Source organism: Tachypleus tridentatus, chromosome 7, assembly GCF_004210375.1.
Source record: "Tachypleus tridentatus isolate NWPU-2018 chromosome 7, ASM421037v1, whole genome shotgun sequence".
NCBI classification, from domain to species: domain Eukaryota; kingdom Metazoa; phylum Arthropoda; class Merostomata; order Xiphosura; family Limulidae; genus Tachypleus; species Tachypleus tridentatus.
In genome coordinates this window covers 149,545,438-149,572,960 of record NC_134831.1, presented here as the reverse complement: position 1 = coordinate 149,572,960, position 27,523 = coordinate 149,545,438, and the positions used below count along the sequence as shown (strand labels likewise).

At 31.8% G+C, this 27,523-nt stretch overlaps 1 protein-coding gene across 1 annotated transcript in view; it reads left to right on the top strand.

Moving 5' to 3' along the window:
• LOC143256889 (serine/threonine-protein kinase mig-15-like) overlaps window positions 1-27,523 on the top strand; it is a 103,406-nt gene that overhangs the window by 27,702 nt on the left and 48,181 nt on the right. Inside the window, 11 exon segments of the mRNA XM_076514708.1 lie at window positions 3,313-3,369; window positions 16,216-16,260; window positions 17,698-17,778; window positions 19,718-19,766; window positions 21,154-21,215; window positions 21,522-21,612; window positions 23,149-23,221; window positions 25,132-25,189; window positions 26,122-26,176; window positions 26,617-26,699; window positions 26,701-26,866. Coding sequence (XP_076370823.1) covers window positions 3,313-3,369; window positions 16,216-16,260; window positions 17,698-17,778; window positions 19,718-19,766; window positions 21,154-21,215; window positions 21,522-21,612; window positions 23,149-23,221; window positions 25,132-25,189; window positions 26,122-26,176; window positions 26,617-26,699; window positions 26,701-26,866 — 820 coding nt within the window.

Genomic DNA, 27,523 nt, shown 5'->3' with positions numbered 1-27,523 from the left:
GTGTTATGCAAGCACTTAAAACGTTTTTAATGTACTCAAGATATGCAATTGTCATATTTCTAATTTTTTTTATACTGTAACGCTCAATATTAGTATTCTTGTATTAAGGAAATTTTACAAAAGATTATAATCTGCAGTTATAATAAGTTTTAGAGTAATGACATTCCTAACAATTTTTTCCAGCTCAAAAGTCGTGCACGTTTTCTGTGCGCAGAATTATTGGGTTATTTCAAAGAAAGTTTAACTCTTTCACTTCCATGTTTACATATAGATTACTCTCCTATAACCAGTCGCACATCGGCATATCTGCACATTAACAACGCTAGAGACTGGGTTTCGATACCCACGGTGGACAGAGTACGGATAACCTATTGTGAAGTTTGTTGCGTAATTACAAACAAACTAACTCTCCTATATAGTAGCAAACTTTTTTTTAGACGTAATAACAAAATGAAATAACTAAGAGCGTGTGTCGTGACCTGTCTGAAACTCGAAACGGGTAAACTGTGGGAAGTTTTTGGATGGTTTGTTTGTTTTTGAATTTCGCACAAAACTACTCGAGGGCTATCTGAGCTAGTCGTCCCTAATTTAGCAGTGTAAGACTTGAGGGAAGGCAGCTAGTCATCAGCACCAACCGCCAACTCTTGAGCTACTCTTTTACCAACAAATAGTGGGATTGATCATAACATTATAACGCGCCCCACGGCTGAAATGGCTAGCATGTTTGGTATGACGGTGATTTGAACCCGCGACCCTAAGATTACGACTCGAACTATTTAATCCACCTGGCCATGCCGATCCCTTTTTGGAAGGATTTACCCTTCCTTCATAATCTTACTGTATTTCAAACATTCATAGCAGTGTTCTAGAAAGGGATAATTAATCCATATCGTAACATATTCCAAAATTGTAATTATTATTAAAATCAGAATTTAATTCTTTGTATGTGCTTTATTGTTAGTACACCTAATTATATTTTTTATTCGTATCGTTCATTACCACGTCGGACAGGTGCGTACAAATGTGTCTACCTGTAGTTGGCAAAAGCTACACAACTAAGTATTTTTATAAATCAGACTGCAAAGACACAAAGTATTATTCATATTAATTTATTTTCAGACACATTAGTTTACTATATTAAAAGTAAAAAAAAAAATAGAACCATGTTATAGGCACAATGAAAGATAAAATCCTTACTATTAGATGCAGCCGATTAGACTTGGTGACACAGTTATCAACGCTGTAGATGCTAGCCCTAATGATAGTAATTGTTCGACTTAACCTTTCATTGTTTAAAATAAAATAAAATAAAAAACAAGAAAATTTAGCTTTTGTATTTTTATTCAATATAATATTCTTTATATTTCTGGTTTCCTGGACGTTTTTGAGCTTATACCATCCAAAATTGTCACCTTTTCGTCACCGCTTCATTTCCAATCCTTCGAGGAAAGAAACTGACAACAGTCTACCGGATTTCTTTAATCATTTGAAGGAGGGCCGTTGTATTGACAACGCTCCTTTTTATGTATGAAAATCTCGAATATTTCTTAGTCCATTGTTACTTGACTATCTATGCTATTAGCACCTTACTAACCACTCTAACGAACATTGCTTCTCTCGAATCTGGTGCTGCTGTTTTATTATAGTTTAGTTGGTTGGTTTGGTGTTCTATGGCTATCTAACTAGGCTATCTGTGTCTTATAGTTTAGATACAGTTTTTGTTTTGTTTATAATATCGCTTTTTACTCGTCTTATTTCATAACTTGTATACATCTTTGTTATTATATCCTACTAGATCTTGTGAACTTCTTTACACTCAGTAGGTGGTGTAACGAAATTAATTGTTTACCTTTATCCGTCGTCTAAGAATGAGAAAAATCCTGACCAGCAGTTTGTTTCATGCGTGGGGTCCAGAGGGTGAGAGAAGCACTGCTGATGGTGTATCTTTTGAATTCCTGATATCAACAATGCGAGGAATCCATCTCAACCACAGATATGCAGTCGTAAAAACACGTCATGACATCTAAAACGCGGATACATAATATCATAATAGTCATCAGAAAATAACGTAACGGTAGTGGTAAAACATCTGTGGTAATTTTATCTCTGTGATAATCAAGAAGTCTAATTGGCTAGAGGGTTGGTCAGTGTAAACCCTATGTTTTTCTGAAATGATGCAACAATCGAATACTTTAAAAAATAACCAAATTTTTAAATTGTTGGTGCTTTTAATGTGTGCCAAACAGATTTTATTGGCTTCACCTTGGAAATAAAAATTAACGTTGTTTATTTTAGCAAATATCTCATTAAAAGATAGTTATATTGTTTATTAACTTTTATTTAAGTGAAAGGTAGGATGATATGAACCTTTGTTTGGTAAAACTTATGATCAATAACAGGTAATTTGAAATTGGTCTTCCAAAGTTCCTAGTTGTCACACTTTGTTTCTATTTTTCTGTATTTGGCAATAGCTAATTTTTCGTACTTTTGTAATGGAAAATTAAACTTTTAAAGAATACTTAATATTACCTTCTTCATTTCAGTTTTACATATGGTTTAATTTTGTAATGTCTGTGTGTAAGTATCCAGTTTAAGAGGTAGTTTTTAGTGGTCATCAGTTGAATAGTTAAAAAAGTTCAGTTAGTCTAATGTTTGGGACGACAAACAGGTAATTATAAATTTTGTGTATTTATAATATTACCTTAGACCTCTTCGTCAGAGTTTGGCATGGCCATGCGGTTAGGGTGCTCGACCCGCAGTTTGTGGGTCACAGGCTCAAATTCACATCCCACCAAACATGCTCGCCCTTTCAAATGTCAGTCCCAATATTCATTAGTAAAAGAATAACCCAAGAGCTGAAGGTAAATGGTGATGGCTAGTTCCCTCTCGTTTTTCACTTCTAAATTAGAGATAGCTGTCTCGTATAGCTTTGCACGAAATTAAAACAACCCAACCCGTGGTACATGGCCCTGAAAAGGAAAGAGTACCAGTAAGGACAAGTCAAATTCACTACCAGTCTGCTAAATACATTACTCAAGCTTAAAATTAACGATAGTTCAGAAAGGAGGAAGAGATCTGTAACAAACAAAAGAGGGATCTTGATGCTGATACGAGAGTAGACTGTGCTCGTATCTCTTTCAGGTAAAGGTTTGTATATTTGTGTTGTGGTGACCAAAGAGGAAAGATTATGGATGCATTTGTTGTCTACAGAAATAGGCAGCGTATTGGAAATTTTTTTTATTTAAATGATGTTTGAACTTTGATCATTATTTTAATTTTAGTTTGTTTTTTTTTTTCATTTTCTATTTTTAGGGTCGCCACACAAAGACTGGACAGTTAGCAGCGATCAAAATAATGGACGTTACTGAGGTAAAGATCATTATTCGTATTTGATTAATTAGGAGATACATCCGGATAGCTGAACTTCAGCAACACAACAGCATCGTAAGGTGTTTAAAATTTTCGTACCCAAAGCTTATTATATATATATAGTAGCATTTCATATGATGCTTTGTCGTTGTGTTTTTTTTTAGTTCGTTAATCTATTTAAGTTTTTTATGTAGGAATTAATTTAGGTACTTAATAAGAGGGCTATAATAATATAGCAAACCTGTAGTCCTACGGCCGAGACAATGCAAATTTAATGATTGAACTACTGTTTTGTGATTTTGTTAAAATTAATTACCATTATTGTTATGATACGAATTTATTTTCTTTAACCAAGTTGGAAACGGTAATTAGTAGGTCGATTTATTTACGTGCTGTAATTTAAGTCAGTGTCAATCTTGGGGTCCGTTTGCATGAGATGACCGTAAAAGTAGTGCCGCGAAATACATCAAGTCTTTGAGAAGTTGAGTGAAAAGTTTTTGCCTTTGTGCACACTTCGGGGCTGGAATTTTTGGCAACATTTAGCGAACGCGTGGGTAAAATGCAATTGCATCTCATTTTTGTTTGTTTATTTTGTTTTTTAATTTCGCGCAAAGCTACACAAGGTCTATCTGTGCTACCCGTCCCTAATTGAGTAGTGTAAGACTAGGGGGAAGGCAGCTAGTCATCACCACCCACCGCCAACTTTTGGGCTACTATTTTACCAACGAATAGTGGGGTTGATCGTAACATTATAACGCTTTCACGGCTGAAAGGGCAAGCACGTTTGGTGTGACGGGGATTCGAACTCGCGACCCTCAATTGCATCTTATACAAATCGTTTAAATAGAATTATAGTCTGATATTGGATATTTCTGAATAAGCACCATCATATTTCCAACGGTTTTTATTGTTTCGTAATCTTTACCTTATTGTAAAAATTAAATGTTTCGTTTTACGTTTATTTTTCACTCAACTAATTTGTTTAATAATTCGACTTTATAATATTTTTGTTTTTACTTTCAATATACATTAGTAGCGACATATTTTGAAATAACAAGTTTGAAACTACTTCCACCGTAATACTTGCAAATGCAAAAAAAAATGTACAAATGAACCTAAACGTATGTCATTGTTTCGTGTTATTTATTCTAATCAAACAAATATGAAGCACTTTAAAATATGCTGTAATTACCAGGGCAGTTAAATCAGATTCTATAACTTTATTTTTAATATTAAAGAAACTTGTTTGTAAAATAATATTTCCCATATGCTTCTATATCATGAAATCACTACCTTATAGACAGTAACAATAAAACGGATTTATAACTCACTGTTAATACAACAATATATTCATCAAATCAATATTTAAATAAGTAGTGTGTGCGTCTTTCAGTCAGGCAAATTTATATACTTATAAAAGTAGACACCTTAGAAGAAAAATGCAAACTAGATTTATAACATTAGTATGAATATTTCATCACCAGATAACAGCGAAGTACAAAACATGTAAACCGTTTATGTTAAGATGTTCAGTGAAGTGCTTATAACATACATACATGCCTGTGTGTGTATGTGTTTGCATTTTTTGTTTTTAATTATAAACGCGTTGTTGTGTTGGAAAATGTAGGACACGTGTTTGTGCTTATGTTGCAAACATGTCTATTTTATTGTGTTAGTGTTGTGTACGTTAGGCACCGCCAACAGCGTGTAGTCTAAAGATAATAAAAGGGCGGTTCCACAGCAAGTTATCGATCTCCGAAAACTGTTGTTCAGTACAGGCACTGAACGTTAATTCACCAATGAAACTTGTTCGCAGTAGAGTACGCTGATATTCAGTTATATTGAAACACTGGAAGCATATGTTAACGTGCCCCTTATGGGGTAAAAAAACACTAATAAAAAATATATACAACCTCCATCAATTTCTCATTCTCTAACAGTATCCCCTCTCCACCAACATAAGATTGGTTTACAATTCTGATTGACTAAGAGTTAGCGAACTACTACAGGTATATTCAACATTTTAAAATGTACATTGTATTTGTATTTTTTGATAGAAGATTTAATCTGTAAGTTTTGTTAATATACGATTACTGGTTGAACTTTCAAGCAAACGCAGTAATTTTTGTTGTTTAAAACTTTGAAATTTTAAATATTTACAGCATGATTAAAGTTAAACTATAATGTTAGGGGGCTGGTACAAAGCAACGTGTGGTGACAAGAGAACCATACGACCCACACATTGGTCAGTTTATAAAAGTGTATGAAACCATATGAATAATTCGTTTATGTGTGTGTATTTGTGTAAAACGACCGTAAATGATAAGATTGAATTCGGAATTATTTACTTAAACTTTATTTGATTGTGTCATGCCATAATTAGTGATTCATAATCCATTTCCTCCACTTTGATAAAAGTGTTATAGACTGTCAGGGATATATAGATGTTATGAAGTTAGGTGTAAGGAATATCGGTTGAAGTTCAGAGAGGTGAAAAAACGTATCTTGCCTAAATTCTATGAATTTAGAAAATTACAGTATTCATAAATCATTAGAAGGTGATTAAAATGAGTGTCTCCCTTTTTACGTTTAGTTGACACTCATGATGAACAGTGAACAGGTAGTCGAATGTGCTGCTCTGCGCTTAACAATCAATTCTAAATTCAGCCAGGTTGGATACTACGAAACTACTTATAATTATGAAATGTTATAGACCGACATTTGGTAAACAGACATAATTCAGAATAGGAGTTTGAGAAAGGAATATAAAAGACAGGAGTTCAACGAAATGAGAAAATAAGAATGGAATAGGTTTGAGAGAATGGATAAACTTATAAAGAGATGAAGTAATAACGTAATTTCCTGCTAGTGAGTAAACATCTATTTCTAAATCTATCTATTATTGATTATAGTATACTGGTAATTGGAGAATTGATGAGAAAAAGATATTATAATGGGTTTAACTCCACAGCAGGGAGGAAGACTTAGTATAATGTGTGCTCTTTGCTCAAATTATATTCAAATGTCAAACTTTTGAAGGTGAAAAAGTTGTATCCCTTATCTGATTTTACTTGGTAATGAGGCAGAAGCTGTGGGGTTGCAAAATACACCAATACCATGTAGTTAAACAAGCTAGATAACAAATGAGGTTAGAGAAAACTTTGAAACAGTGGTAAGGCACCACTGAAGAAAAAAATCACCAAGTAAATGATAGAAGTAATTTTTTTTTTATTGCTGTCAGAATAGGGAGTAGGAGTCAATAACAAATAACTAAAGAGCAGTTAGAAAGTGTATAAATACATAAAATGTATAAAAAAGTAACACCCTTGTAGAGAAACTAAAACTAGCTATAAACTATGATAAAATTATTGTTACTGGTGGGAAGAAGTATTTACTCGTAAATGTAATGGGAATTATGTAATGGGTAGTAGAGATCAAATACCTCTCTGAAGGAATGTAGATAAACAGTATTAGAGTTATGATGAAGTGTTGGTTGTACATTTAGTTGTAGCTAAAATGAAAGATAGGATCAGTAAATACTACTGGCCATGTATGTTTGGAGATACAGAGACTTGTGTAAAGAGCTGTTCAGCATATCTACTACTTGGTAAGAGAGGCATGAAAGTTAAAGCTAGATGGTTAATTTACTAATTATTTGTGAGCCATTTAGTTCCATTAACATCATTATTATTGGACAACTTTTAGTAACAGAGCAAGGTAATGAATATATTCTGAGAGTGGCTGATCCTGCTACTTGATACACAGATATAGTAGCACTAGATTCTGTGGAAGCAGAGAAAATGTAAGATACTTATAGTAATATTCTCATGGGTTAGCTTTTCAGAAAAAAATCTTATTTAGCTTACAATATTGAATCAAAAATAATCCAAAAAATATGGAAGGTAACAAGGTTAAAAATGAAGCACACTAATCTTTATGGACCGTAAATGAATGGGATGTGTGAGAAAGAAAATTGGAACAATAGATAACATGCTAAGAGTAATGGTATAAGAGGATCCTGCTGATGTGGATGTAATGATATTGCTTTTTCTGCTGTTTGCATATTGAGAAGTGCTCCAAGCTACAACAGGATTTTTACCCTTTGAGTTAATATATGGTGTAAATGTTAAGGATACTTTAGACTTGTTCAGAATAAGTTCGTCTAGAGACAGAGCCAAAGCACAAAATGTGTTAGCATATGTGATCAGCTTAAGAGTAAGATAAACAAAAGCTTTACTCTGATAATATTGCTACAGAACAGAAACTTAAGTTGAAGCAGTTAGTTGTGGTACTGAAAATAGTTTAGGACAAGATGGATAGGTTCTTTCCCTTTAAGTAAGCAGTGAAGTGATATAAGGGATAGAAATAGAGGAAGCAGAGTAGTAGTGGGGATGAATATATCATGTAAATATGCTTAATTCATGATGAATTAAAGTTGCACCTTAACCTGTTCAAATGATCTTTCTAAAGGCTAGTTGTGCCAAGTGTAAACAGGAAACTATCTTACATCCATAAGGCAGGACATTAAAATTTTATAGGATTAAGCAACTGGAGGAAGTGTGAGTGATTGTGAAATGTTATGCGAGTATATTTCATTATAGGGCAGGGCAGACCTAGCTAGTTAAATACATGATGAAATTAATCTCTTCTGTTGAAATAAAGAAACTCAAGAACTGTTGAGGAGAAACTTCAACAGGTGAGACAGAGAAATTGATAACAAAGAAAAATGAAGGTATTTCTAGCTCTTATGTAGAGTTAATACTTAAAACTGACATGTTAAGGTTATGTATTGATCTGAGAAAGTTACTGTTGCCAGGTTTTACTGTGTACCTCACATGAGAATTTAGTAAATGAAGTTAGTCAAGCATAGTATGTTAGTAAAACTTGATTTATTGAAAGGATATTTCCAAGTTGAATTAGAGGAAAGAGGATAAAGTGAAAACAGCATGCTCCACTTCACTGTGGATTATTGGATTTAAGGTAATGTCCATGGTAGCAAAGCTGCACATAAATTGAGACCACTTTGTGCTAATTTGTATCTGACCATTCTAGAGATAACATTCATACTTGTACTTAAAGCAGAGCAGATGCAGGATTTGTTTGTGACCATTGTCTATCCCCAAAGTATATCAAAGAATATACCTTGATATATTTAACTTCTTTTGAAGAGTTTCAGTTTCGTGTTTCTCTCGTCTGCTTCCGTTATTGATAGTGCTAGTCTCAGGGTCTTGTGAAAAGCTCCTATTGAGTCTTGTCACAATGTTTCATGTGGACTATCCTAGACTAGTAAATGAGTAATTCAGTCCTGGAAACCATTACTAGATTCATACAACTACTGTTGCACATGGTATGTTTGCTTATAGTTTTATAGCTGTTGTAATGATGTGATACGTTGGGATTGTATCACATTGTAGACTGAATTTTTTTTTTAAATAAACAACGTATGGTCAGAGGATACTTTAAAAATTTATAACTCAAAAAGTAGGTTGAAAACCATCCTGATTTTTTTTTTGTAGATCATATTCAGAGATGTAAGAATATATGGTAAAAATCTGAAAAGGCTGAATAACTGGTGACATGGTCAAACTGTGTCCTGAAGTAGGGCTATTTTTAGCTAAATCATAAAAAGTTGCATGCAGCTAAATTTTTTCACAGGAGATCTAACAGACGTTTAATTACAACAATTGCTGATTTATCAACTAATATGTTATAGGATATTAGAAAAAAAAATTCAGCTTTGTATCATATTACGTCTTAGAGCTATGGCTTATTACATAAATAAGCCAATGTTTTTTACAATTTTGGATTCTCAGGTGATTTTACTGCCTCACTATGCAAATCCTAAGAGAAATAAACTTGGTTTGAGACCATTTTTGAATTCTGTGAGATTAATTCAGTCATTGTAGCAAATTTCAGCCTTCTACCACCATTACTCTTGCTGCTTTAAGCAGCCAAAGTTGCCCGAAAATGAATTCACCAAAAATAAAAAAAAATATTAACTAAATTTTATAGGGCTGTAAATCAGAAACTATTAGAGATATTGATCTAATCTTTGGCAATTTTTCATTATATGGATAGATGAGCACATGCGAATTTTTTCAAAGCATTCTGTGGGGTCACCTGCAGCCCCCTGGATGATTTGACATAGAATGACCCTGTATTATGATGCACTTTGTGGTGACACGAGAAAGGGGTGGAGTTCCAATAACAATTATTTTTGTTTTACCACAAGTTATGTAAATATTTCCAATACCATACATACAGAGAATGTCAAAATAAGTGTACAAACTCGCATGACCGCAGTACCTTAGGGCACGAAGTATAACAGTTGGTTTCAGGTTGCTTTGCTTTATGTAGGTTTGGCGTAATATCTAGCCAAAAGTTCGTAGCGTGGCTGTGAAGAAGTACAGTTATGTTTTTGAAGAGATGAATATAACAGCTTGTTTATACATGCTGCTGACCCACTTGGGAACTTTAGTTGGAAACATACCCTGAAAAAATAAATCCGATTTTCCGTGGTGGACAGAACGCACACAGCTCGTAGTGTAAAAAAAAAACAACGAAACAAAACGAGATTTGCCCCATCGTGGTTCATACAGTTAACTTAAGGACCTGTTTTACTAAAAAAATCGATATTCGGCACAGTTTGGTTTGTTTTCAATTTCGTCTGCACACACCAGATACTGTAGTTTTGCACTTAAACACAAACAATTAAAGTAGATTTAGGTAGTATGTTCGAAGACAAATTATAGTAGACATCCCTTCTTTCTTTGGTATTCGTGTCTTGCCTTCAGCCCCTTAACTTTCCACACTGCCAAACATGAAAAATACAGTCTGCAAGTAGAAAGTGTATTTATTTTTTTCCCGCAATTCATTAAAAAGTTGCACACAAGGAAATTCAAAACAACGAAACCATTTACTCACCGAGAAGCACGAAACAACGATTAAATTTAAAATATTATCCGTTAATACAAATTATTTTTGGAAAATTAGTTTTCCACATTACTCTGAGGCTATTAGTTTAAAATGTGGTTACGCATGAGACATCCGATCCTGAGGGAAATTCATAATTTACACCATATCACACCAAAATACTAAAATAGGGTAACACAAGAAGGTGGCGTATTGTATACTAATAACTACCTTAATGTTCCAACAGAAATAATTTGGAGATCAATGCATTCCAGTACTACGTCATAGTTATTGTTCGTAATGATACTCAATGCAAAATTATTGCACAAAATTCTTTATGCTTAGAACAAAGTAGGTAACGTTTGCATTTATTAGTATTTCATTAAAACTTACAATATGGGCATAACCTTTTTATTCTTTTGAAATATATTTCCTTCTTAAATATACGCATCTAACGACAATCGTTACGTTAACAAGAGAAAAATGATATTTGGTATACAAAATTCAGGTGTTTCTAAATACGGGCCTTCTGTGGTAAATTTGCATTAATTCATTTGGTCTCAGTAGCGTTTCAAGTTTTGATTTTTGTATCTGTGTCAAGGTTCCCGCATGGAAAAGTTAAGCGTATATTCCTGTATATGTGGCCCAGCATGGCCCAGTGGTTAAGGCGTTTGACTCGTAATGTGAGGGTCGCGGGTTCGAATCCACATCGCACCAAACATGCTCACTCTTTAAGTCGTAGGGTGTTATAAGTGCGGTCAATCCCACTATTCGTTGGTAAACGAGTAGCCTAAGAGCTGATGGTGGGTGGTTATGACAAGCTGCCTTCCTTCTGGTCTTACACTGCTAAATTAGGGACGGCTAGCGCAGATAGCCCTTTTGTAGTCTTGTGCGAAATTCAAAAACAAACAATCTTCCTGTATATATACAGTCATGTGAAAACGTTTGGACACCCTATGAAAGCCTGTGTATTTTTGTATCATTTTTGGATATACAGATATTTAATCTCAATTTTAATAATACTGAGAGATAGGAATATAACTAAACAATTAAAACTGAAGAAAATACTTTTCAAGATCTTCTGTACATGTAATTCTACAAAAATGCATATTATAACTTAGGTAAAAGTTAGGACACCCTACTCCCTAATAGCTAGTGTTACCCCCTTTGGCTGAAATAACTGCAGTGAGACGCTTCTTGTAGCCATCTACCAGTCTCTGACATCAGTCTGAAGAAAGTTTGCCCCACACCTAAATACAGAATTCTTTCAGCTGTGAGATGTTTGAGGGGTTTCTTGCATGTACAGCCCGTTTCAAGTCACCCCACAGCATCTCAATGGGATTACGATCTGGGCTTTGACTCTGCCATTCCAGAACTCTCCATTTCTTAGTTTTTAGCCAGTCCTTGGTGGATTTACTGGTATGTTTCGGGTTATTGTCGTATTGCAGGGTCCAGTTCCGCTTCAGCTTTAATTTTCGTACAGATGGTCTCACATGATCCTCAAGCACCCTCTGATACACAGTAAAATTCATGGTGGATTCTATGATTGTGAGCTGTCCAGGTCCTGCTGCAGCAAAGCAGCTCAAAACCATGACACTTCCACCTCCATGCTTCATAGTTGGTATGAGGTTCTTTTCCTGGAATGCTGTATTTGGTTTACGCCAAACATGTCCTCTGTTCTGGTGTCTAAATAATTCAATTTTGGACTCATCTGTCCAAAGAACATTATTCCAGAAGTCCTGGTCTTTGTCTACATTCTCTCTGGCAAACTTCAGTCTGGCCTTGATGTTTCTCTTAGAGAGGAAAGGCTTCCTCCTTGCACACCTCCCGTGCAAGTTAAACTTGTACAGTCTCTTTCTGATTGTAGAAGCATGCACTTTCACATCAACAGTAGCCAGAGCCTACTGTAGATCCCGTGATGACATGTTAGGGTGTTTGGAAACCTCTTTTAGCATCTTGCGGTCTGCTATCGGGGTGAACTTGTTTGGACGACCAGACCTGGGCATGTTGGCAGTTGTTTTGAAAGCCCTCCACTTGTTGACTATTTTCCGGACAGTGGAATGGCTGATTTCAAAATCTTTTGGGGTTTTTTTAAATCCCTTACCAGACTCATAAGCTGCTACAGTTTTCTTTTTGAAGGCCTCAGACAGCTCTTTTGCTCTCACTTCAACAGTCAGGAACACACCAAACTAAATGTCTGAGGTTTAAATAGGGCAAGCCTCATTCAAAATGCTGAGTAACGATCTTCTAATCATGCGCACCTGGTGTGAGAGTTGAGCCATATTAAGTTGGAATAAATGTGGGGGTGTCCTACCTTTTTCCTCAGTTAGAATATCCATTTTTGTAGAATTACATTTACAGAAGATCTTAAAAAGTCTTTTCTTCAGTTATAATTGTTTAGTTATATTCTTATAATCTCTCAGTGTTGTTAAAATTGAGATTAAATATCTATATATCCAAAAATACACAGGGTGCCCTAACTTTTTCATATGACTGTATATCAAAGCATTGGGCAAATATGTATTACTTATTTTGCAATGAAGCTCTTCTGTGGACGACTGTATGAGCTGTGATCATAACGGATCCTGTTTGTTTAATATAAATGATCCTTGTATGTAAATATACATTCAAAACTTGTTTGCATTTTATTATCATTTTACGGAAATTTTAAAACTTCGTTTTTGTCTTCTGTTTACATAGTTGTTTGTATTGCCACAAAAATGAATAATTGAGATCATAAGTGTAATAGGTGTGCAATGTATTGATATAGAAAAGAGAAACGTGAACGAGCACTAGACTTCGAATACACTAATTTAAAGAAAGGTTTGCAAAATACGTGTAACACATGTCGCACGGGTAATTCAGGCATAAATGAAGCTGGTACGAAGGACATTACAGAGAAAAAAAAAGGTATGGTTTCAGGTACGAGTGTTAATATTTTGTTTGTTTTAACTCTGTTCAGACGTTGCAGCAAACATTTGATACCAATAGCGCAAATTAATTATTTAATTTATTTTAAAGATCAGTGATCTTATTTTTCTTCAGCGGATGTGAGGGTTGCCTACGAAACGTCGACAGAAGTTAATGGACTTACAACACTAAAATTCAGGGTTAGGTTTCCTTTGGTAGACAGAACAGAAATAGCGCGTCGTGTAGCTTTGCGTTAAGAAATAACAATAGTAGCAGCGTACGAAATTTAATTATTGTAGCCAAGACCGATCGTGAATCATCGCGAGGTTTTTTTATGGTGAATATGAAAGGAGACTGGTTAACGAAAGGGAACACCATTCATATGATCAAGATCTTCTTCGTCAAAAGCTGCTAAGTGGTAAAAAATGAAAGTCAGTTTGAATCACACAATTTTTTTGCTTGTATATACAGTCGAAAAATCGTATATTCACTGTGTTCGTTTATGTGTATCACTTCAAAGAAAACAACTCGTTGGATAAATGTTATTTAATGATGAAAACCCTACCCAATCCATATTGTTTCCTTGGCGTTTGAAGTAGGCTGTGCTTCGATCGAAACGTGTAGTATATTTAAATAATGTTAATTTTTGTTTTCTTTAAACGAATGTTTACCATAAATAACTTTTGGTTACCAGGGCTTAGTTTATGGAATTGTAAACCTTGATGAAATTATAAACATACAAATGTAATTTACTTACATACAATATTCTACTATATCCAATGTAAATTAGGTTATTTTAGGTATTTATTGTAGTTTAGTTTCAGGGATTTATTTTGTTAATACGGCATTTGATATAAAAATAAAAACGTAATTAATCTACTGTACTGAAATAGAAGACAAATTACCCTCACGTAAATCATTACAGAGTTACTATTTATGTGAACCTGAAACGTAAAAAGATCATTTGAAGCAGGCAAACGTAGTAACACATGTACAGTTTGTTTTTTTAAAGCATAACCTTATATTTTTGGGGTAACAAATGTAAATTAGTAAGGCATTTTATACGCATAGAAAGAGATACAGCCTTTTAAATAACATTTAAGCTTTATATTTTTAATTCTTCAAAATTAAAAACCATAGAGTATCAAAGAAACAAGTTCAAATATAACAATGCACTACAGTCATTAGAAAATTTAGAAAAGTTAAAATTGGCAAAAAAAAGAGAGTACAAAACAGATATTTGGTCATAGTGATGCTATTTCAGATTGTTAATAATGTTCTTAAATCTATGAGAAAATTATTTTGATATTATTAGTAAGAAATATAGTGGAATAGCTACATAGTTCACAATTTCATAACAAATCAAACCTTTAAATAAGATCTTTATAGTTGCAGTATACAATCATGTTCTGGTCCATCCTGTAAGTAAAATGCCATATTATGGGTGTTAGACTGTAAGCAGTACTTCTAGTTATTTGTCAAGATCCTGGAAGTTCAATAAAATCCAAATTTATCCCAAATAGTTTAAACAATATTGAATGGTTACTGTATAATAAAAGTGTTTTCTTCATGAAGTTGTTTTTATCGTATGGATTGCAGAGGGTACAAGTTATAAGATCTAAATGATTAGATTCATTAATATTAAATTTTATCATTATAAACAGCATAATGGCCTTAGAAAAGTAATCTCTTTTTTAATTCCTTCAATAGTTATAGGAGTATTTCATCAGTTTTTTTTTTTTTGTTCAGTGTGACTCAGTGGCTTAGTGCTTTGGACTCTGAAGTTTTCAGATTTTGAGTCTGGTCTGTGTTATGTTGATGAGCCTTTGAGTAGGAAAATTTACCCTACTTATCCACTTATATGATGGGTACCATCTGTTAGCTGGGGTTAACCTGAATAAACTGCTATCCCAACCAGAGTAATTGTTTTAATCTTTTATAAGGATTTTTTCATTTTCTCTCGAGACTTCTTGAACCTGCATGTTTTCTTAATGCCATGAATGTGTCAGTTTTCTGATCTGCTTATTCCACTTGAAACCAGAGTTTGAAAGAACTGGCCATATGTTACTTGCAAAAGCATGGCAAGGATTTAACTTGTTCAGTTTGAATTATAGCATTTTTCATGTAATGATGTACTTTGTTTTCCAGCTAAATCTAAACACATATTAAATTTCTTTGTGGTTAATCTGAGAACATTTGTGTTTTTGAAGGAATAATTTTGTATTGACCAGTTTATAATTCTGAATTTAGAAATCTGTTGCAGATGTTGAACTTTCCTTATTAAGTAAATGGAAGAAATGTTTAAAAACTGTTTTGTATATTTGATACTGATTTAATTTTAAATATGAATGTTTCCTTGTAAAAAAACACTAGCTTATAAAGTCAGAGTCTTGTAACTAACTGTGAGAGGACTGATTCAAAGAGGATGTATGTATGTGGAAAGATATTGTAAGTCAGGTGTTCTAGAACTTTGCTTTTAACTTGGAATTTCTCCTTGTAAATATTTGTATGTATATATAGCCCTAGAACTATACATAGCATATACATATTTATGATTTGATCACATATGTATGGAGCTGCTCATAAACTACATTGGTTAAAACAATAGCTCATGATTCAAACTGTATGTAATCAAATCAGTAATATAAACATGACCATTTCTATATGGAAGAAAAAGATGAGAGAAATAGTTAGAGGTAAAGTATTTGTGGTTCATGGCTTGTTACTGCAAAATAATTACTTTAGGTGTAAGTGTATTATAAGAGTGACAGTTAAATCCAATTTTCCTATTAGATAAGAGTTGTAGTGAGTGGTGCTCATTGTTTGCCTTCTTGCTATTTTATGACTTCAAACTGATTGGGCTATGTGTAACAGGACAAAAATCTCAAAGTACATTTTTTTCCTCAATAAAGTGTTTTGAATTTCAAGAGCTGGCCCTAGCTTTTGTATTCATTATAAAATTGTTATATATTTCATCTTGCCTAGCTTTTAATGTAGTTGATTGATAAATAATTTATTTTACAGGATGAAGAAGAAGAAATCAAGCTTGAAATAAATGTCTTGAAAAAGGTAGGAAAGAAATGTATGGCAACAACAGTACATTTCATGAAACAGTTTAATTAATACTCAATATTTTCTTTGTTTTTATAAAATGTAATTTTTCTAGTGTTTTAAAGATCAAAGCTGTTAATGTTTATAACCATATGTTTATATATGTAATTAGTTATAATCAGGGTTTGATTTTTTGGAGTATTTTAGTTTTCTTTTATTAAGAATAGAAGCTATTTTTCAAGTGCATTTTGCTGTATAATCTTTTAAATTCTATTTACGTAGCATTTTGTAATAAATTTTGTATATATCTGTTTCATTTAAAGAATAAAAAGCATATTTATAAATACTACTTACCAAGGGAGTAATGACTGTTTTTGCTAGTTGATAAAATCTTAATGGAAGGAGCGAGTGAGATAATTAGAATAACAGAAGAGTGAAGTGTGTGTAGTAGAGGGCTAAGAGATCTTTGAATTGTATTAAATAGCAGCAAGAAAAAATGATGTAAAAAAGGTAAATTCTCTCTTAATGCCTTGTCTGTTTCTTTAAATCAATCAGAAACTCGAAAAGAAAATAATTAAATAAAGCTTCTGGTATAAAAGAGCAAAGTTAATTACAAGTAAAATGTCACTCAAAACTTTTGTTAGTCTTGCTGGGTTTAATGTCTTCCAGGAATCAGCAGAAAGTTTACAGACTTACATTGCTAAAATATGGTGTTTGATTCCTTGCAGTAGACAGAAGACATATACTGTCCATTGTGTAGCTCTGTGCTGCAAAACAGCAATAAGAACTGTGTGTAATATCAAGTTTAAAATTTTAAAAGAAACAGTAACAGGCAGCATCTACATACAATAGCAACCTCTAATACCCAGAATTACCTTAATTTAAAACTTTGTTTTGAAATAGCATCACTATTAAAAAATAACATCAACACAGGTGTCAAAAAAAATGTGTGCTCTATACAAAAATACTGTGTGGATGAAAAGGTAGACAGTTTCCATAATAAGGGCATTAAATGCTGTCTTTGGTGTACAGTGTGGAGAAATATTAATTTTATGGATATATATATATCCATAATATGATTAACTGTTAAAATATGATTAACAGTTTTCTTATGGACTTTTTTCTTCGCCTTTCAGTTTTGTTTTGGTATTGAAACCACATTTTGGGCTTTAGGCTTAAGATTTTAACCTTAAATCTATTAATAGGACTTAGCTTGTATTCTAAAACATTGTATACATTACACAATCTGCATGTCAGACACAATACCTAACTCCACCTGGAAAGAAGATTCAGTTTTATGGGTTTTTCATTTATTTAACCAATGTCCAAAAAGTAAATTACCTCAGGCAGCAGATATGGTGTATATATATTGTTCTTTCATATTAAAATATCTATCATGTGAAATTGTACTGGAACTAACTAAATCTCTATTTAATTTTTGTAATTCTCTTTTAGTATTCTCACCACAGAAACATTGCAACATATTATGGTGCTTTTATCCAAAAGAGTCCACCAGGAAAAGATGACAAACTGTGGGTATGCTGGCTGGTTTTTTCTATTACTTTATCTTCTACTCTCAGTAAGAGAAATATAAAGGTCAGGATTGCTAGGTAAAGTTGCAGGTTAAAGAAATATGTTTATTTGTTGCTATTTTGTTATGTTTTTCACTGCCGGCAAGTGAAAGGAATCAAACATCACATAGACTGAGCAGTAGGCTATGTCTTTTCTACAATTGGTTGGACTATGGATTGAGCAGTTACAAGCAAAATAATTATTTTTCTCTATTTCATGGTGTAATAAAAAGAAAAACTAAAACACAAAATACACAATTCCCTCTTCAGATGAAAATAAAGTTGTATTGATCAGTTTATCTTAAACAACCATGTTTTTTCCCACTATTTCTAATTCTACTTTAGACTTAAAACTAACTTTATAATTGTTTTTGCACTGCAATGTAATTGCTTGAGCTCATATAAACATTATGTTGTGTTATTAGATATTATACTTTATATCAAGAAAACTTGCAATGGAATATCTACTAAACTGCCTCTGAAAGACTAGTATCAAGAAACAAGTTTCTGTGTCCATTCATACATACTTAATGGCACAGTTCTTATGTTACTACATTTCAGTTGGTCAAGTTTTAGAGTTTTTTTTTGTATTTTAGCTTGTCAGTATTAGTAATTTGAGTTCCTAATTATAGACTTAGGATTTTGACATCACAAACATGTAATTTTAAACAGTGCCACATTCAACATACCACATGACTGACTAAAATCTAGTTTACATGTGTTCTTTTACTTTTTAAGTTCAAATTAAGAAATTAACTTGTATATGGTATTAAAGTTTAAATTATAATCTGTAATTTGATTCCAGACTTACTGAATAAATTCATAAAATAGTTTAATAAAATTTTGAATGCAAGTCAACATACAAGATTACAAGACCTTTTGAACCTTGACCCACTGGGAAAGGGTTAAACACTGGTCCTGAGTTGGAGACTTTGAATGCAGAATTACATATTAAAAACAAGAGACAGAAGCCTCAAATTAATCATAAGAAGCAAGTAATTTTAAGGATGTTTACATTTTAAATAAAATATTTCATTTAGTTCACTCCAGCTGAACATGCATATGCATATTTGTGTATTTTAAGGTGTGATACTTGCAGGTGAAAATAATCTTTGTATGAGTATTTGGTAAGTTTGTTTTATAATAGGAGGTTCAATCAGAAACATTATTAAGTATTTGAGTTTAACTAATCTACTGAGTTTAAGCTAAGAAAATACACAGATTAAACGTGATATAAAGTGAAACAATTTTTATCAGATGAAAAGTAAAAAACTGTGCATACTCATGTTGACACTGGACATTCTTCTAGATCAGTAAATCAGCCAACAGCTTTCTTCTCACAGTTCCTTCCATTGATTCGTTCACTGCATTGACCAATTAGAATTGATGTGAATCAAATGCTGCATTATAATAGGAGACATCTAATTTAACTAGTATAAAGCATATTAGAATGTGGCAGGACGTACTTCTGGGGCAGGGTCTGTAACATATTGACTACAATGATGATTTCTGTATTCAATGTTTACTTGAGGCTATTTTATAGACTCAGTACAAATTGAATGTTGCATGGAATCTCACTGAAGGATTTTTTTTTATAAATTATATCTTGTGCTAGAATAATATTTTATTGTTCATTATTTTAGTTCTTCAGCAAATTGGCTGTCTGTAAAATAAAGCTCAGCACAACTAATATTGTACAAATAAATAAGTTTAAAATTAAGAAATGAAAAAGTGCAGAAAGTGTAGGATCTCTTTTTTTATGATACATTTAGAGTGCAACTCGATTAAAAACCATTATTAAAAATTATAAATGAAAACAGTGCTTATTTAGATGCTGCTGTTTTTATCTGTAAAATATATTTAGAACATTGAGTCAACTCTTGTGAATGGTTTCTTTGTAATAGCTGGTGATGGAATATTGTGGAGCAGGTTCAATCACAGATCTTGTCAAATGTAAGTACAATGTTTGTCTTGAAGCTATACACATAGTACATTAATTGTAACAGAGAAAAATATCAGATTTGTAGATTTTTCTTTTGTGTACAGATAAAAAACTGAGACTAAGCACAAAAATAGGGGAAGTTGGAATAATATAATAAAATATTCAATTTATTTAACAGATAGGCTTCTAGCATGTCTAATTTTTCATTACCACAAAACTGACCCATATGTATTAAACCAACATAAGAAATTCTATATTGAATATTAAAAAATGTTTTGCCTATAAATAACTATAATTTGGCAATGACCATATGATAAAACTTTGTTTTTATTGATCACTTGTGCAACATTCTTATAAATTTACTTGTTTTGTCTCTATAAACATGTTATTAGGAAGACTTGTTAACTAGTAACTGAAGCTAAGGTTATGAAAATTGGTCTGTTAGTCCTAGTGAATAGTTTGTCTACAGACCCTACAATATACATAGTAGTTAATTTAACAGACTATTTTGTATTACTTGTAAATGTTTTTATTTTATTTTGAGATTTATGAGTTGTTAACATGATTTGTACTTGCTACATTGTTTTGGCATCTTATTCTATTTCTGATTAACTTTATATACAAAAAGACATCTACTTCTCTCAGAAATGGGCAAAGCATGAATTTTAAACATTTGTTTAATAAATCTTCAAACATCTAACAGAAATGTTTTTTTGAAGTTGTAATACAACTTTCTGGAAGTTAACATTTTACTATGTAGGAAAAACATGTAAAGATTCAGTACATGAATATCTGATTTCAGAGAGCTTGATCAAAGTCAAAAAAGGTTTGAATAAAAAAATTTAAAACCAAGAAAGTCTGTTAACAACGAATTCGTAAAGTTCTTAAGACTGGAATTTTAACAAAATTGTCATGTTTTAATTACAACTGTATATAACAATCAAGTTTGGGATAAACTAATTTTTTTGTGTATTAAGACTGCTATGTACATAAACTGTTTAACACTTTGAAATAACAGATGTAATTTGACATTAAGTTAAAACTCAAAGGTAATGTTTTTTCTTATTGTCGGGTTTTGTAGTTAAAGGTTATATTTATGTTTGAATTTGTACAAAACTTAACTAGAGGTTAAGGTTATTTTCATGGTCACAAGATCATGGTTAGATACATGAACATTTTTTTTGTATGTGTGCCATAATAGGATCATATTGAATTGCAGATATTTTGTGGTTCTTATCTGTGACAGACATATTTAAGTTAGTTTATTTCTCACTTAAAATTATACTTTCTTTTATTATTTTACCTTTAATTAAACTAACTTCATTAAATTTTGTTCTAAAACATCTAGTAGCATAGTTTTTGAACCAGTCTAAATATTCATGCTATCTTTTGTCTCAGCAACCAAAGGACTATCTCTGAAAGAAGAGTGGATAGCTTATGTTTGTAGGGAAATTCTTAGGGTAAGTTTTTGTGATATCTTAAAATTTATAGAAGATACAAAGGAAACTTGTTACATCAGATTTCACTGTAATAACTGTTACCAGAAGAAAAATAAATACACTGTAGAAACAAGCATATCTAGTGTTATTTATAAAAGTGATCTTTAAATTTTTACAAAATTTTATTCCTAAGAAAACAGATAATCCCAAAAATGCATTTTGGCAGAAATATTTCTAATAAAACAATCAACTATAAAGTGCAACATAGTTTTCTAGTTATTATAATTTTGTAAGGTTATATAGAAATTATTTTACTTTAATTCTTAGGGCCTAAGTCATCTGCATGCAAACAAGATCATTCATAGAGATATTAAAGGTCAAAACGTCCTTCTAACAGATAATGCAGAAGTAAAACTGGGTATGTACTAACTTTCTTAACATGGGCTTGATCAGTTTGACTGACCATATGACCTTTTTGTACTCATTTAAAGTCTTTGTTGTTTAATATTTTTAACTTTCAGTATAGTGGATATATCTTCACGAAATGTAGCAGTCTTTTACATAACATTATAAGACTTTTGCTCACAAACAATCTTATTTTAGTGAAGTATTTTTAGTAAACTAAAATTAAAATTTGTTCAGGAATATATTAAGTACTTGTTTTGAATAGTCCACATGGAAAGTTATTTTCATATTAAGATTAAAAGTACTTTTCTTTTTTCAAGAAACTCAAATTTCCTCTGTGTAGTTTCTAAAACTTAAATATATTTCAAACTTTTTTTTTCAGAAAACTTTATTTTTTGTTATTTTCTTTAACTGGACTAAAATCTAGATCAGTCAATTTGACCAGAATTTTAAACCACCAAAAAGAAAAAATTTGAAATAAACTTCCATTATCCCCTCCTTTTGTTTTTTGTCTAGAATGTCTTCAAATTGTAACAGAAAACTATATTAGTTTATCCGAAGTAGTTTTAAGCTCATAACCATATACTTCTGTTTGTGATTAAATAATATTGTTTTATTGCCTTCTTGATTGTTCTTTGAATGATAGCTAACTAATATTCATGCCATCATAAGTTGTAAATCACTCAGGGCACATACAGCTATCATTAGACTATTGAATTATGCTAACTACTTGTGGCTCATGCATTTTTTTATTTATTTTGCCTAATATAATTTTAACTAACCTAAAAAAAGATCCCTATTTTTGTATTTTACTTGCATTTATAATAATAAATAAAGAATAAACATGAAAAACGAGAAATAAATTAATTACTTAATCTTCTTCATTGCTGTTGATTGTAAAGGACATGTATACTATTTTATGCTAATAGTAGTAATGCACCAAAGAATATAAGTGAATCATTTATTATGAGAAAATATTGCTATGTTTTCTATCTAGGCTTTTTTTATAATAAAGTAATTGACCTGCTGCTTTTATTTGTGAATTTATGTTTGTGAAACTTGAATCTTTCTGTAGCTTTATAGTAGTGTATTGTTAACCTGACTCCTCATCAAGTACTGTTTTTAAAGAGTTGTAAATATATTTAGAAAACAAGCAAGCAAAAAATACCCACAAAAAATCTAAAATTAAATACTTCAGGGAAAGTCAATTTGTATTAGTTTTTAACAGTATGTGTAAGATCAAATTTAGTTACATCAGAGATTTTAGTGACTAACTGTATACAGTGAAATACCTGCTACAGCAATTAAAACTTCTTGATGGAATTGCACTGATCTGTTAGTTGAATATTCACTGATAACATTATTTTCATCTTGTAAGATTTAAGTTGGGACTAAATCCTTTTATCCTAAGCCACCAGCATAAATTAATTGTTTTGTATGATTATAAAATGTTTAAAAAATCAAACAAGTCTTAAAAGTAGAAATTCTTGCATTTTTGCAAATCTCATAGAAAGTTATATTTAAAAGAAATATGATTTTCAATTTTTAGTTGATTTTGGAGTGAGTGCCCAGCTGGATAGGACAATTGGGAGGAGAAACACATTCATTGGCACACCATATTGGTAAAAATTGTATTTCATATTGCAGTATGTGTAATTGTTGAGATACTTCAAAGATTAACAAAAATGCTTCTGAGAATAGTGATAGATCTTTTTTTATGTTTTCTTTTAAATATTTAATTTATTTATAATTTTGCAAGCTTTTTTATGAGTGAAATAATTTTATTTTTGAATATCCAGGCTTATGTGGTCCCAGTAATTTCCAAGGTGCCACAAAAAATACTGTGAATTAGCTGAGTTGTTGGTTTTCTGAACCATCTTATCTTAATGAAATTCTTGAGCAGTTATAACAAAACATAGTCAGAGAATGGTATTACCACGATGAATATAGTAAAACTCAGAGAATATCCTTACTGTAATGAGTCTGATAAAAGATGGCTATAAGAATTCTGTATATTTCTATAACTATCAAGACACAGTATTATTAGGAGAAAAACATTCATTCTCAAATACATATGTAAGGAGGCACATTATTATAACGTAGTAAATTAACAAACAGTAGTTTTTAAGAACAATGTTTATATTTATTATAAAAATAAATTCATGTTTTAACAGTATCTTAGTACAGTGGAGCGCCATTAAGCCGTGAACCAGAAAACCGCGAAATTGCTTAAGCCGCTGTAGCAAGTCTTGTGAGCAAGGATTATCGCGGCTCACCGCTAATTTAAGAACGTGTAAAAACGTGGCTTACAAATTTAATCCTGGCTTTATAATTTCAAGGGGATATTTAAAAAGGATTTGCTTTAATTTGGGAAATAAATAAAATATATTACAATAGAAATCGACCGTTAATCTACCTTATCCGCTCTCTGTGTCAGCTTTATGGAGGCCTCCATTGTTACCGAATCACACCTCTCCATACATTAAAGTTAATTCGCGGTAAATCCGTGAAAAAAGTGATCAATAATTAAAGTATTATTTCTAATTTGATAATCCGATATAATGATCACGCAATGGCCCGGATGAGGCTCCTTGGCAGAGCTGTTGGCGACTTCGGCTTTTCAGTCACAAAGGTTTGAGTTGCGGTTAAGCAGGTTGACCCCCCCAAATACTGCGGCTTAACAGCGCTCAACTGTATGTCTTGATTTGTGGTAGTTAAGTGATTATAATGTTTAGTACTCTTGAGCTGTCATCATTTAATAGGTTTTTGGATGTTTCTATATATGTTTATCAAAGGATGTACTTTGAGTTAAGTGACTTGTTAAAAAGAAATGTACTAAGATGCTGTTTAAATATTTAGTATGTTTTCTACATTAAATATCACCATGCATAAAAATCATTGTTTGTATTATAATCCATAGTCAAAATACACACAGATATAATGTTACCGTACAACTTTCAAATGACTAAAATCTATGGTTGTACATATATATTATATTACAAAGTATTTAGAATGCACATTCCCATCAAGACAAGTTCACTTAATAATCTGGTAATATGCTACTTCTAAGAGCTTATAAATGGCATAAACTGCCACTTTGCAGTCATTTAGTGTCAAAAACTCCACCTTGTCCAACCCAGGCATTGACCTAACTCAAGTTGAACCATTTTGGTTATTTTTGAATGCCATCTAAGGGACAGACCCTAAAATCTCATGGTGGTTGAAACAGATCTACAAGAAAAGAAAGTGGCTGTACTACCAGATGTGTACAACCAGTTGATGGCTCATAACAGGGTTCAGGTTGAAACAGTGTCAAAGATGGTCCCATTCTCATATAAACTGAGGTCTAAAGAGAAACATTGTTTATTAATCTGTTCTGTCCCAGTACATTTGGTCAAATAATGTGTGTGAACTCTCATCTATAAATTTTAAAATGAAAAAAAAAAAAGATCACTTGCTATTGTCATGTAGCTTGATTGACATTTTTTATTATTATTGGTGAGTACTACATATAGTTGATATTTTCTGATAGGATGGCACCTGAAGTTATTGCTTGTGATGAAAATCCTGATGCCACTTATGATAACCGAGTGAGTGCTGTTTCAGTACATAAATAAACCATTTTAAATGATGGTGACACCACCACCCTGCGTAGTTTTTGCTGACTTGAAAGTAACAGTTGTTTATATAAGAAAAATGTACACTGAATCCAAAAATGACTTTAGTATCAGGTCAGGTTTTCCCACAAAAGTTGGAAAACAAAATTATGAATTTCATTTATTTTTTATAATTAATTATACTATATTATTAATCTCAATATATTAATCATATTTTTTAATATTAATTATGCTTTTAGTAATAACTAGTTTGTTTTGTTTTTTTCAGATTGAATTTTGAAATTTAACTGCAACAAGTGTAGTAGTATAATGGATCATATAAAGTGCAGATATAGTCACATAATATAGTTTATACTGTTCATATGTGTCTTTGGACCTGGTTTTAGTTAGAAATATGCACCTTTATTTCTTAATTTTTTAATTATATATTCTAATCAGCATTCATGCATTCAGGTACAATGTAAATTTACTATACTGGTAAATTTTTTAAATGTAATTTGTGAAATACTCTGACCTGATAGAAGAAAAAGGAACTTATTTCCAAATTCAGGGCCATTGAATTAACTATACTCAGGTCTTAAAGCTAAATCAGCAGGAAAAAAGTTTCCAGATGTAGGCTAGTGTAATATTAACTTCAATTTTACTTTATAATTAGCTTTACATGTTGGACTAAGTTAAGAATTAAAACACAGACTAATGATCACTTCCTGTAATATTTTAAGAAGCAACTGTTTCATTATATAATGTCCATACCTCTGAATTTTTTTAGTTGTTTCTAAGAGATTTAGTTTTATTATGAATAACTAAAAATCACTGGGATAAGTTTATCAATTATGATTGTATAAAATTTTGACTAAAACGTTTTTTTTATCTAGTCTTTTTAAAAAAAGTTTTATTTTGTTTAGAGTGACCTTTGGTCTTTGGGAATTACTGCTCTCGAAATGGCAGAATCTCAACCACGTAAGTTAATTCATATGCATGGTTATCTAATATTCAAAAATATATTTAATTTTAATACATCACTGCCAGGTCTGCAATTTTCAGAAGAGGGAAAACATAACTCAGTGTAGTTTAGGGTCAAGAGATAATGGAAAACAGCTCCAAACACAACTTAACTTTTTATTTTTTGGTGAGAAGGTGGATATGTATCAGCTTACATTATGTGCTGGGACCACCAATGAAATTTGAAATTCATATAATGTTTAAGATAGAAAACATTTTTAAGAAAATGTATACTTTCTCTGATGTTTTTTTATAAACACACTCTTCTAAGGTAAGCTGTCATTTTATATGTATATATATGTTTGATTATTAAATATATTGAATATTTATGCTTAAAATATTGCTGATTGTTGTTAGAAAGTTTGTCATAAATAGGTAATTTTCTCTGTTTACTACAGCCTTATGTGACATGCATCCAATGCGAGCTTTGTTTCTAATTCCTCGTAACCCATCTCCCCGCCTGAAATACAAAAAGTGGTCAAAAAAAGTTTCATAGTTTTATTGAAACAGTACTTGTGAAAGACTACCAACATCGACCATACACAGACCAACTTCTTAAACATCCTTTCATCAGGGACCAACCTACTGAAAGACAAGTTCGGATTCAATTGAAAGATCATATTGACAGGTGTCAAAAACAAAAAAAAGGTAATTTTTGTTTCAGTTAGTTTTGATTATTATTGTATGTATTACTTCATATATTATTGCAATAGTGATGGACTTATGTTTTTTCATTACATTCTTTTGTAGAGAGTGCTAGTACAATCTTTGAAATTTATGACATCTGTGTGCTATCCATCCTCCAGTGTGTATTATGACACATTACAGAAAAATTTAGCAGTTTTTGTGCATATAAGGAAATGGTGCCACCTATGAATGTAATTAAGATTAACTTTTGTCAAATATAATAAATATTGAATAACATCAATTATAGGAGGTGGAAGGGTCGTTGGAAGGCCCTTGTTCTAAACTATCATCCTGCATAATTTGGCTGAGATTGTCCCAGTGACTTAGTAGTAGTTAGATAACGGACAAACAGACACACAGATTTTTTTTATGTGCCTTATTTATGTATGTATTTAATGTAAAATGTTTTTTAATGACTTCTCATGTTTCACTTTCTAACTACCAAATAGATTTTTTACAACTGATAGGTAAAGCCCAAAGAGTTTTATGATGTACCTGAAAGTTAACTTGGGTACAAAAATAACTTAGTTATATTGATATTAATGAAAGTAAAAAATTAGTTTAAAGTTTTTCCTAATATATGCTTTAAACTCTAGTAAGTGAAGCCTTTGGTTTATA